This window comes from Euprymna scolopes, chromosome 18 (genome assembly GCF_053919585.1).
Source record: "Euprymna scolopes isolate OS-2025 chromosome 18, ASM5391958v1, whole genome shotgun sequence".
Taxonomy (NCBI): domain Eukaryota; kingdom Metazoa; phylum Mollusca; class Cephalopoda; order Sepiida; family Sepiolidae; genus Euprymna; species Euprymna scolopes.
The window spans coordinates 62810729-62824581 of record NC_136499.1 but is presented as its reverse complement, the minus strand read 5'-3'; the positions used below and the strand labels follow the sequence as shown (position 1 = coordinate 62824581).

General features: G+C 32.0%; 1 protein-coding gene across 1 annotated transcript in view; it reads right to left on the bottom strand.

Annotated features, from left to right (window-relative positions):
• LOC145297633 (retinal guanylyl cyclase 1-like) overlaps positions 1-13853 on the bottom strand; it is a 1014990-nt gene that overhangs the window by 333219 nt on the left and 667918 nt on the right. Inside the window, exon 6 of the mRNA XM_080143738.1 lies at positions 11508-11591. Within this exon, the coding sequence (XP_079999864.1) occupies positions 11508-11591 (84 nt within the window). The remainder of the gene's footprint in view (positions 1-11507; positions 11592-13853) is intronic.

Here is a 13853-nt window from a genome sequence, read left to right as displayed (position 1 = left end):
TTCATATGTAATATATTGATGTTGGCATTCTGTAGATGTTCAGTGTAAATGTAGACGCTCTGATATTATTGTAGCCTTTTTGTTAAAACTGCAAAAGTATTTATCTAAGCTAGCACGAACTCCCGTAAAGCCTGGTTCTAAAGTACGTTTAAATATGATATTTTAATCCTTGAAGATTTAATATATATTATTATAGAGTTACTGCTCCATCGATTTTTATATATTATAAAGTTACGATTTCAAAAATAAAAAAAATATATCTATATGGCTTGGGTGTATTAGCTAGAATCGAAAACGAAATAAAAACTTGTGAAATATATATATATATATATATATATATATATATATATATATATATATATATATATAAATAATTGAGTTCCTTCAGCCATAACCAAAACCGAAACCAAAACTTATGAAGAATTCTTGATAAAATAATTTGTTAAAATAAAAGATGTCTTAAGTGCTATCGGCTGTAAACTAAACTGAAACCAAAACTTATGAAGAATTCCTGGTAAATTTGTTAATGACAAGAAAACCAAACAATTAAACGACCCGGATGTAAACGTGCCATAGAAAATAACACACCCGCCATCGTATTAATATATAGATGCTATTTTTATGAAAATAGCAGTAAGGTGCATCCGTAGGGGGATGTTTGCACGCGTACATACAATGTATGCTAATTATATTGTTTCAAACTATAAATTACAAAGCCTGCTTTAATTACTCAGAGTTCATAGATCTGGTTATACTATCTTTAGGTTAAACAGCGACTAGCCAATGCAGACAGTTTCGTCCATAACCTTTCGTTAACAAATATCTTGATAATGCATAGGTTTCCGAGTGAATTCTTCGGAGGACGTATTTTGGTATTTTTCACATTACCAAATTACTCAAATAGAAATATCAGAATTAATAGTTTCTATATTAACTAATTCTCAATCCAAAATGTCAACTCGGTTCGATGTCTTGAGAAGGTACCAAATGACAGTAGACACCGTTTCAGTGACGCGTGTTCGTAGATGACTAAAACTGTTATTTTTAGAATATTCCATTCTATAGTTGGTGCTATTTTTTTCAATGAATGGAATATTCTATAAAAAGCCAAAACATGTTCCTCATTTAGTTCCCCTTGTTACCTTTGGCTTTCCGAAAAAATATTTATCATACGATTTAAAGACATGGGTAAGTTACTCAATAAAAGATTAGAAACTTCCATAAATTGCAGACATTATAAAGAATTCTTCTTAGTAATCTCAATATTATCTCTTAATTTTACCTCATCCACTTAAAGAAAAAGATAATCTGTATACTGTATGTATACATGTAGTAGACATACAGTAGCGTCCAAAACTTAGGAACACAATTTTAAATCATAATATTATAATTCTTCTTCTATCCTTTTCAAATGATGCAATTTTAGTATGTTATTATGAGTGATAACGGCTACCAGTTGTCAAAATTTCAGCTTTTCACAATTGTTATTTCTAACAAATATTAGGTTTTGAAATTTTGTCAATTAGTTTTGGACGCCATTGTATGTCTACTATTTGTTTTCTTAAGTATTCATATGTATACATATTTGTGGGTGGTGCGTATTTGTATACGTATATGTTAATGTCTGTGGATATATAGACCTGTCTATGTATCGAGATTTTATACCTGTATACATGTCTTACGGGTGATTGCATACATAATTCGTTTGTTTGGTCAAATATTTGAATATGCATTTGTATGCATATTTACTTATTAATATTTGGCTATTTTGTGATGACATGTTAGCTTTAATAGATATATATATATATATATATACTCATTCCTTTGTGTGCTTATGACACATACTATATACATCTATTTAGCATGGAACCCTAATTAATTAAACTTACCACTAACAACTAAACAATGCCAGTTACATGACACCCTCTATAAACTAACTACTCCAACTCGAAGCTTTTCTCCTAACACCTTTTATCTTACTTTTATTTAGCACTAAATATATTGAGCGAGTATTTCCCTTACAGGTTTATCTACTCATATCCCCCAACATGTATTAAATATATATATATATAAAATATTTAAAAAAATTGAAATAATTTAATTTAGGTTCTTAAAAAAAAGCACTATTAAACATCCAGAAACGACTTTCAAATAGTAGAAATTACAAAAAGTTCATTACTGTATCTTAAGTGACTCTAGAAAACCTTTAAAAATAATCTCGATACGAGACTATAATAAAAATATTAATATAAAATAGTACACACAAGTATTGATAATAATTATGAGTAATAATAATGAGAGAATATAAAACAATAGCTTATACACAGATGTAAAGGTAGATTAATGGTATTTAAAGCACATGATATATACGAATATATAAATATATATAAATATATATATATATATATATATATATATATATATATATACGGGTATATATATTAATGTAGATATCAAAGGATACTAAAAGCTAAAATTACCATCATTTAATAAGATTTCATATTTTAACTTATTAAAATATAAATTAGAATAAAATTAAAATACAAATTAATAATTGATTTAGTTAAACCAATAAATATACATAAAAAATCCATAACTCTAATAAGACGAAAATGCCTTGTATGTAATATTTGTGTGTTTTCCGTGTGCATTTATATATATGTATGTTTGTCTGCGCATATAAAGGCTTTTACTATTTGTACTCGTTTTTAAGAATGTGTCTATATATATATATATATATATATACACACACACACACACACACACACACACACACACACACACACACACACATATATATATATATATATATATATATGTACGTCCATGAGGAAACAAAATAAAAGGCAAAATAATTACTATTTAATAAGCTTAAGCATTCCTACCTATTAAAATATAAATTCAATAAATTTAACATCCAATCTGATACAAATAGGAAAAAGTTCAACGTTAATTTCAAAACAATCGACACAAATAAAAAATAAGAAGAAAAAAAATAAATTAAAAAATGAACAAAAAGACATCACTTTTTTATTGACGGACTTCCTTGATTTAATTTAGTTAAACTTTTCCAATTGTTGAAACACCTCTAAATGACCTGATTTGGAACTTCACTATCGCCCCGACGGTAACCATGACAACCGTTCTTACTCAGCTTCCATTTCTCTCTCCCCTATTGTTTTCACACCCCCTCTATATTTTTATATTACCCCCTCCTCCTCGCTGTTGTCTGTAACTTTAAACTACTCTTTCAACTCTCCGTGTTTTACTTCTCCCCCTTCTTTTAACAGAAACTACATCTTCGAAATCAATTTAAACACATGAGAACTTTAATTTTTGCCAATTGCAAATTTTCTGGAACCTTTGAAATGTTGTACCTGAATTTCTCTTGCTTTATGATATCTTATGTGATTGAAAGGATCTGCATATCGTAGCAAGATATGTCTGTATTTACATAATATATATATATATATATATATATATATATATATAAAACAGTGTCAATCGGTGTATTACATATAAGTAAAATATTAATATTTCAATAAATATATGTCACAAAAAAATTAAAATTGTGTCATCAAAGGACTGCTTTAACGTTAGTTATTTCCCAAAATTTTATTCAAATCTATGCGATATTCACGAAGTTATGACGTTTCATTTATTATCAAAAAATTTAAACTGTCCATCGCTTTATTGCCGGTCTCTTACAATGCCATAAATCGGGCGACTGAAGATTATCGAAAAACAAAAGATTGTTTCTGAACTTACAGAAGAATTGTCTATCAAAGATTTAGCCACACAACTTGAAAATGATCCAAGAACCTTGGCTTCATTCGTGAACCCCAACAACAAATCCCCAAAAGATAATATCACCATGAGAAACCTTTCAGATCCTGCTATTCAGAAAATTTGTAGGGAAGTCAACTGAAACCCAAACAGCACCAGTGCTTCCATCTTACTTTTTGTAAGACCTGGAATATCTCCAATATCCAGGCAGGCCCGTTGCAATGTGTTGAAGGAGATGTCAAGAGACACGAAACCTCTTCTAAGGCCTTGATTGAGCAAACAACATAAGGAAAAACGAATAGTTTGAACACAGAATTACGTGAAAATGGATTTTCAACGTGCCCTATTTACGGATGAGGTCTGCACTACTCGTTACAGTCCGGATAGATGGGCCAAAGTTTGGAACCCTAACGAAACTCCGATCGCTAAAAGAGTTAATCGTAAACAAGAAAGTGCAGGCATCATACTTAAGGCTGGAATCATTAGGGATGAGTTGGTGGGACAGTTCCGAGTGCCAGTTGGTGTATAGCTTACCAGCAATGCGTATAAAGCCTCTTTGAATAATCATTTTTCGCCATGACTAGATGACCTACAATTGCTTTAAGATGATTTTCATGCATTACAATGCACCATCCCATTCTGCTAGGGCGACCGCATTCGTCCCTGAATCTATATGCTTCGTCGGAGAAAACCTCATGTCCTGGCTACTATGTTCTCCAGACCATAATCCCATTGAACATCTCTGTTCAGTATTGAAAAGAGGAGTTTATTAGGGAGGAGCGCAATGCACTTCAAAGGATGACCTGTGGAGAAAAATAGTTAATTTCGCCAGTGCCATAACTCCTTTTTACATCAAACAATTGACTTCCACGGTGGACAAAATGACGTTTAATGTTATTTGAAAAATGGTGAATATGTCGATAAATAATTAATTTATTTGAGGCTAACCCCAACGGATGTTTTTTTGTATGAGGAACAAACCAAGTTATATTCCAGTTAACGTTTCGTATTTATTGTATTATTTGTTCTGGATGAATAAATATTAAAAAATATATTTGTTGTGAAATGCATAATGTTTTCTAATTCAGAATGAAAAACGTCGTTGAAATATTTAAAATCATACTTGCTATAATATCATCCTTTAAATAACAAGCAGAATTTTAAATATTTCAACGACTTTTATTCATTCTGAAATAGAACAAAGTCCTATACAAAAATGTCTTTTAACATCTCAAACTCAGTAGTAAGGAATTGTCTCATTAGAGAACTAGTTAGATGTAGGTTTTGTCCTAAGATTAGCTGGAAAATGGCACATTTTTCACTTCTCATCCGTGACATAAGCGTCACACGAGACTTTCTCTTTCTCTTCAAAACTTTAATATAAACAAAATCACTAAGTGAAACGAGTATGCAGGAAATGAAAAAGAAGAGAAAATGTACGAGGTGTCTTCAATAAGTTTCTAGACATTTTTGTACACACATTTAACTGTCGTAAAGTCTTGAAACTTCAGTATGTTATTGCGATATATCTTATGAGTTGGCTGACTAATTTTTATGATTTCAGCTTCAAATGAACAGCTAGAGCACGAATTGGAATACTCTCTACTAAAGTCTGATTGTCACATCGGTGAATTTGAAAAATGCAATCCAGACGTGAGGACACTTTAGAATAATTATATGCAATGAAAGTCTGTTTCCCTTACTTTTCTTCTATTTTACTTTTCATTTATATCCTAATCTAACCTAAGTTAGATGTCGAATTCCTCTATATCTGTAACCTAGTTACTTTCTACTCATCGGATTACAGGCATTAGGCTCGAAATGTCTTGGTCTAAAGAACTTCTTTAATAACCCAAGCATGTTTATACCTTATTGAACTAATAAATACATTTATATAAATATTTATTTTGTCTTTAATATATTATTATGTTGTTATGCTTTAGCCTGAAGTGTTGAGCTTAATATATTATGATAAGGTCCCATATAAAGAGTTTATCTAAATGTTTAAAATACACAAACACACACACACACAAACACACACACAAACACACACACACAAACACACACAAAAACACACACACATATATATATATATGTGTGTGTGTGTATATATATATATATATACCTTATAATCTAGGGACAAGCATATTTTAGGTACTACCTCTTGTCAGCGTAGCTCGGCTGTTTCTAGGAATCAGAGATAGACCATATGTATTATAATGTAGTGTGTTGACCATTTACGCTACGAAATCCTAGACCATTATACGTGTTATTTTTATATCGCTTTACCACTAATGTAGATATTTTGGTGATTTTTAAACAGTAATACGGTTAATGACGTCTTCACCATCGTACACAAGAATGCCTATTAACTTGCACAGATCGAGCAACCCGATGGCGGAATGAATCTACCTCATACCGAACAAGGAACTTATACAACCAGTTATAACCCAAGCCGACGTCACACAAGTAGGGATTTTATACTCGTAAGGACGATGCCATCACGACATGCAAACCTAGCTAACCTATATTTACAACATAATCACGTTGACACACTGGTTCTCGCTATATCACCGAAGTTAAGCAACGTTGAGCCTGATTAGTACCAGATGGGCGACCGTTTTGGAATTCAAGCGCTGTATGTGCTCTCCGCTTTTATGGAATATTTTCCAGTCGTCTTGACTATCGACTTGTCACTGGTATTTTCCGCCAACTAGGAAAGATATGGTTGGAGATTGCAACAAAATTTCCATGCGCCCGTATTCCTCCTTACAGTGGATATACATACACTCAGGAGTGAAAGAAGGTACAATCTATCAATCTTCCTCTCTATTTCTGTCTCGCTCTCTCACTATATCTATCTATACTCCTATAAATTCGTTTTTCTTTGTGTGTATTGATATTTATATTAAAAACCCTTTTTTATTTATTTAAAAAGAAAATACAATTTTCTTATATATGGGTTGTGGAATTGCATTCACTAGGAACAGATCTAGCTTATTTGCATATTCTTTTAAACATTCATTTTAATTAATTCGTTGCTTCGGTTTTCTAATGGGATAATTATCTTTAGTTAACTATTACGTGCAATTGTATTCATGCATATATTGTACATGATTTATACTTGAATAATATTTGCGTAAAATGTTTATAGTAAACACAAAATTGTTTCCATATATATTTATGTACGTATATATTTTTGTTTAACAAATTTTGCCTACCAAACTCCGCCTATAGTTTTTCTGGGCTACGGAAACAAAAATGTAGTAGGCAAAAAAATAAAAATAAATGTTCTGTCAGCAACAGTACAACTTCAAAATAGTCAATATCGCCCACCTCCAGAAGAGAGGGAATTCCTGTCCGTGATAACCGTGGTAAAAGAAGACACACTCCAATCGCCAGAAACACCCACACACACAATTTGCAGGACACTGCCGACTCGTCTCTAGCCTCCTGCTTTTATAGTGGCCGGGAATTATCCATTTGCATAATCACATGAGAAAGAAACGTGATTTTCCGAGAGTTGCATGGGGTAAATGCTAATAAAAACCCCCGGACGCCATCTTGGAATTGTCTTTTCCCCCCAACCGGTGATACAACAGACGTACCCGAGGTAAGCTCTTTTTCCCCTCATTTTAGTTATTGCTACTTCTGCTACAGCTACAGACATAAAACTTCATATATAAGGTATTTGGATCCATACAAAACTTGATATTTTGGGTTTAGCCGGAAAAACCGGTGCAAAATTGTGAAAATTAAAAAAAAAATAAATTTGCCAGGTGAAGGTCGAACGCCGGCATTACGAATGTATGATGTGGTAGCTATTGGTTCATGTTTTAATTTTTAACCTTACAGTAAACATGTTTTCAGAACCCAGTTATTGACGGGAGAGGTAAAATAAATCGTAAGCTGAACGTTTTTGGGTTCCATTCTCGGTGGTGGCGCATGACTCTTTTTTTAAAATACTTTTTAAATCAACTGCTGGTATATCTATAAAAGTGAAAGTGTCTGTCTGTGTGGCTGTCTGTGTACATTCTCCTACACAATAACTCTGTCAATTTACAGTCTACAGACTCGAAATTTGATATACAGAGTATTGAGATTTGCAAAAATTTTGTAATCGGTTTTCAGCCAGAAATTTAGCTGTAAAAGGATCAAAATTAACGATTTGACCTTTGAGAACGCAACCAAACTCTTCCGACAATTTTGGGTCTAAGCACTTGAAATTTTAGATATAGGTTTCTTGGACATAGAGCTAACTTAATAATTTGATTTGAGCCCAAAACAATAAATGTTAAGGGGTCATAATAAGGTTCAAACTTTAAAAAAATTTTACCGGTTCGGTCTCTACCAAATTATTCAGACAGTTTCTGGTTTAAACATTTAAAAATTTACATAAAGTCTATTCAGAGATAGAGCAAGCTTTTTAATCGGTTTGGGTCGAAAATTTGGGCTACGAATATATAAATGTATGTATTTATATATGTATGTTTGCATGTCTGCCTAAAACTTTCGACAGAGGCGACGAATTTTTAAAAGATCAGTATCGTTTTGACGTTCGACCTTTCAGACGACAAATATCAAAAAATTGGCTAAAGACATTAATATCTTCACCGGCAACTGGACACTTTTCTACAGGGGGTCGTTTTAATCGCCGATATTTTCGAAAGTCATCCTCTCCTTCCGATTGTCTAGCCTTAATTAAAACCGACGTCACTTCCGGTTTGGCGGTAGTCGTAACAGCAAAGACGTCAGGTTTTTTCCCGTTCCTTTCCTCCTTTGCGGTACGGATTCGAGCCTGCCTTCCTACTACCATTAAAAAAATTTTTTTTTGTCAAAAAACATCTCCAAACACCCGGGCAACGCCGGGCAACTATGCTAGTATATATATAATAGAAGTTCTGGTATAACTCTTAAACATTATACATACTAGAAAGATTGTACTAATGTACTTAGCTATTAAATAATTAAATCTTATCTTGGAAAAAGTCATTTTCTAGAAGCTTAAATATTCCTTTAAGAAGATATGTAAACTCGATCGATAGTTTTCTGTCATTGGTAAGTAGTTATTTTCCGATTTTATTAGGAAGTGACACCGCATTCTGTCACTGCATAATAGAGAATAGAAAACCATTACTTACGTGTCTTCCTTGAGCCATTTCATAAAACCTAATTTGATTCTGTATTTTGTGTCCCCATCACATTCCCTTCAGATCTGGAAGATTACAGGAGATGGCGCCAAAATGTTGTGGCGAATTAGTAACGATTCTACTGTTGCCCTCTCAGTCAGTTCATTCGAACATACGTGGCACGTCGAAGGGAGATAATCATGGGAGAATGATAATAATATTCTTGCGATTTCCGGTGCCAAGATGAATTTTCTGATTAGTGATTATGATTTGGATTTGCGAAACCATCTCGATACACTTGTGTAAAAAATAAAAATGTTCTGTATTGCGGATCAAAACTACTGTTGTATAGAGATTAAATGTGGGTGATGAACATTAATCGATTCCTTCGTTGATGTACTCGGGAAACGAATATAACATGGCAAGTTTCTAAAAATCATTTTTAAGCGTACAGAGAGAGATAGATAGATAGAGAGAGAGAGAGAGAGAGAGAAAGAGAGAGATAGATGGAGAGAGAGAGAGGGAGAGAGAGAAGGGTGTCTATTTTAAATTTTAGTTATATGTATTTTCTGGGGAGAATTACTGACACATGAGGAAGAGACTACTATTCTCTTATCCAATTATTCAACTATCTTATTAAGGACAACGGTTGAGAACAGATCTTAGAGGGTAATTTCGCTCTTGGCGATTATCAAAATGTTCATTTTTGGTTATTGCAGTGTTAGTTGTAATACGTCCCACATCGTTCCATAGATAAAACTAATCTGAAAACTTCGTGTATTTATTATTCTCAATATATATGCGACATCATGTGATTGACGTCTGTTTTATTCTACTTCAAACAATTAAAACTCCACTAACTTTAATGTCGTCTCTCCCTGTAAGATTTTGTAAAAAAAGGTTTATTTTCCAAAATTCATGCCACTTCGATTAGAAATTAGATGGACACGTGTTAAAAGTGATACCAGTTTACGTAATCGCTGTCCGAAATAGATCCATCCGTTGCGTTATACGAATACATGTTAATTTAAAATAAATGATTCGTTAATCATTGTAACGCATATGAAAGGGTAAAAAATTGTTTAATAAGATAAAACTAAAAAATATTGCGGAAGGAAGGTTTTACTAAACAAAATATACAATGGATCCAAGGTAGTTTAGATTGAGCGACCAAGTTCCATGAGTCCATGTTATAACAGGAAAGTACGTCACATGAGATTACATGTTAATAGACAAAAAAAAATGAGTTATTGATCTACCTACTATTATTACTGTGTCTCCTTGTCGTTTGATGTGTTCGATCCATACTGGATAATGTCACAAAATGATGGCATCACACACACACACACACACACACACACACACACACACACACACACACACACACACACACACACACACACACACACATATATATATATATATATATATTAGTGACTCCCTACATTGATGATTCCAGGAGGGAGGAAACACTATGCCAGTGTTAAAAATAATTATAATAAAAATTATATATATATATATATATATATATACACATATATATATATATATATATATATATAGTAAGTTATGAAAATATATGTGGCAATTAAGCTACACAAAATATTCCACATTGAATTCTTGTGAGAATTCGTCAGGCTATATATATTTTCATAACTTACTACTAAGCTCTATGTATGTATCGAGCACTGTTGAAGTAAATACTGAAAATTTACGCATGAAATTATATCTTTGTATATTAATTTATGTGATTGAATAAGAAATATATATATATATATATATATATATATATATGTATATATAAGTCACAAAATGATTAATATCTACATTCTAACTTTATGCAAAGGTCATCCATAAAAAATGTTTTGACAGACGGCAATATTTAACTGAATCGATTTTAAACTGATTTCTTTCACCGCATTGACTTCTTACATAGTCTTTAAAAAGGACTAATTGCACATTTCCTAATAGCTAACAATTCTGATTTGTTTTACATAATGATTAACATATTTATTTATCGAGAAGAATAAATCTGTATATCTATTTACAATGTTGTATTAATGAAATGCTAAGCACGCTCTTAAATACGACACGATTATACTAGTGAATCGCGAATCTGACAGTTTTGCAAGCCAAATTAATTATGATAGAAATTAGCTGTGCTTCCTACTGCTAATTGTAAAACAAAATGAGAGAGACATTGAAACGTTATCGACGCACGCAACGCAATTACTGTTATGTTTTCGTATCACACATATGAAATCAATTTACAATGTTGTTTTACGAAACTATTAAAATCGCCACTTGTAATAGTTGTCCATCTGCGTTAGAGTCGTTACTTTTTCTGTGTTGCTCGTTCAAATAATTAATTGTCTCGGTCTGCTTTGAATACGTTAAAGTAGCATCATCCAGCCGACGTGGCTCGTGTAGAGATAAAATCAATTTTACCTTCTATTTACGTTTTTCTTTATTTTTATCTCTTTTACTGTTATATTTTATTTCTAAATTATCAGAGAAATAAACTTCAATTAAAAATAGCAGCACAAACACTACACTCGACAATAATCACAAATAGAAAAGCATAATTCTTACCATTTTTAAATGACTCAGAATCTTCGGTCGACTTTTCATGTCAGAATATTTAATCTTCAAGTCCTTCACGTAGATCATATCGCCCTGTAATAGTAAAGAAAAAGATGGCGTTAGAAGCAAAAGCGATTAAATTACGTCTGGAAATGAACAGTTTGTATAATATGCGTATATTTTGCGAAAAACTTTAGTTAAAATCTAAAGTTATACATGCCATTTTCTTTCAGTCCTTACTTTAACAGTTTGGGCTTTTATTCATGTTGCTGAAGCAGAGAGGGGTTATCTTATTATTTATATAAGGAATATAAACCGTCTAAAAGTGCTCTATTTGTTTTATTTTCAATAAGAGCTAAATTATTATGTAACTAAAACACTGCCCGACAATTTTTAAGCTTGTAATGCGACAGATATAGAGTTTTTTTTTTTAAATGCGACGAACTTTAAATGGAAACTATTTTTATAATTGCAGATTTAGTAACTATCGATTAATTTGAGCTCAGCCTAGTTTTGAAATTCATAATGAAGAGACTGAAACCGAGGACTATTGCAAATGGTACTATCAGTTTACCGAAGGAAACCTTTGATGAACGAATAATTTTACACATTGGACCTGTCAACTGGTCACCTCGTTAGTGCAATTTAAGCAAATTAAATTATATTCATTAGGGATATCTAAAATTCCATGTCTACGCTGATAGGTCAAACACAATAGACCATTTCGAAAACAGCATTCGGCGCGTTATTGCCACAATACAGCCTAATTTAATGCGTAGGGTGTGTTATCTATCTTTTTGATAAGCTCTATTTATTTATTAATTTTATTCCTCGTTTTTTATTAATGCGTTTATTTCTCGTTTTTACTTATTTATTTGCTTATTTATTTCAAGATAATATACGTCTACATTATTCTAATATAATATACGTCCATATTATCAAATTAACAGTGTGTGAACAAACGTGCCAAATTATATGATTTAAATAATGGTGGTATCGTGAGTGTTACATTTTTAACTCTAACGTGTCCGAAGTAATTTGACTGGCAAGCGTTCTCGTTTCTATGTAGAAACTAAATTCGATAGTTGTTATTCTTTCATTTGTTTTTTTTTTTAAATTTCTTTTCTCAATACTTTGATATATAATATAGTTTGTCAGTTTATATGCTTTGTTGTAGAGACGGGGTTTCCAGACTTTTTATATGCAAAGAGATACATAATATATGAGATGTGTCTGCATTGGTAGAACACTCCGTTCATATAAATCATGTGAAATCAATTATGTGCTTGGTTTCCTTATATAAAGCTGCTATACAATAATACTTCTCATATGTATATATATCAACGCTTTCTTCAATAAGCATGTTAATCACTTAGGTTATTTTAGTTTACCGTTTTCGGGTGTTTTATTAGTAAGTATGTAAAGTGAACTCAGCTTTATCCAGTTGGTCATATTGTTTTGGTTCGTGTAGTTAAGTATTAGACGGTAGCGTTTGAAATGGTGTTGAATGGAAGCGGGGTGGCTCATTCCTTCATTTCGCTAAGTTATTTATATTTATGTATTGACCCATTCTTCTAATTTTTCGGTAAGAATATTTATTCACTAGAGGTGTATCGGTTTTTGATAAGTATAGGTATTAGTTAGTGGTGTAACGGGGCCACTTTGTATCCTTTCAACTCTTGCCTTTATTTATTTATTTATTAATTAAGATATTTCGGAATGAGAAGTTATTCCTTGCTAACGAAGGGAAGAAGTATTTGCTTTTTTACATCTTATTTAAAGACTAGCCTCAAAAGTGCTCGCAGCTGATAGCCGATTCTACTTTAACATTTATTTTTTTCACGTTCTTATATCTAATTATCTCAAACTTTTCCGCTAAAAATAAATAACAGGATGAAGTTAGTGAACTAAAGGGTTTAGCCCTCTAAGTATTTCCCATTCGACTTAGAATAAATTCCAGTAGTACACCGATAGTGGAGTGTTCATAGCATACGCTTTATTATTCATTGACAGTGTATGTCCGTAGAATATGTCATTGAGGTGCTACTTATGTAGAATTTTTTTATTTCTGTATTTTCAGCTGTGTATATTTTAGCCTTGTATACCACAGAACATGTAAGACAATTATTACTTAGCGAGCATTCAGTCGGTTTTTGGCACTTGCAGATCTTTCTGCCACTACTATTATTAGTGTCCGTAGTTGAATTATTTCTCTTTAATATTTTATTATTGTGTTTTTTATGATTCTTTTCAGGTTTTAAGTAAACCTATAACTTAGTTTAAGGTGCTTTTGTTAAAGGTTTTGTGCAATGTACTGCCTGGTGCGAATGTTTAATTATAAGATGTCGAAACCTA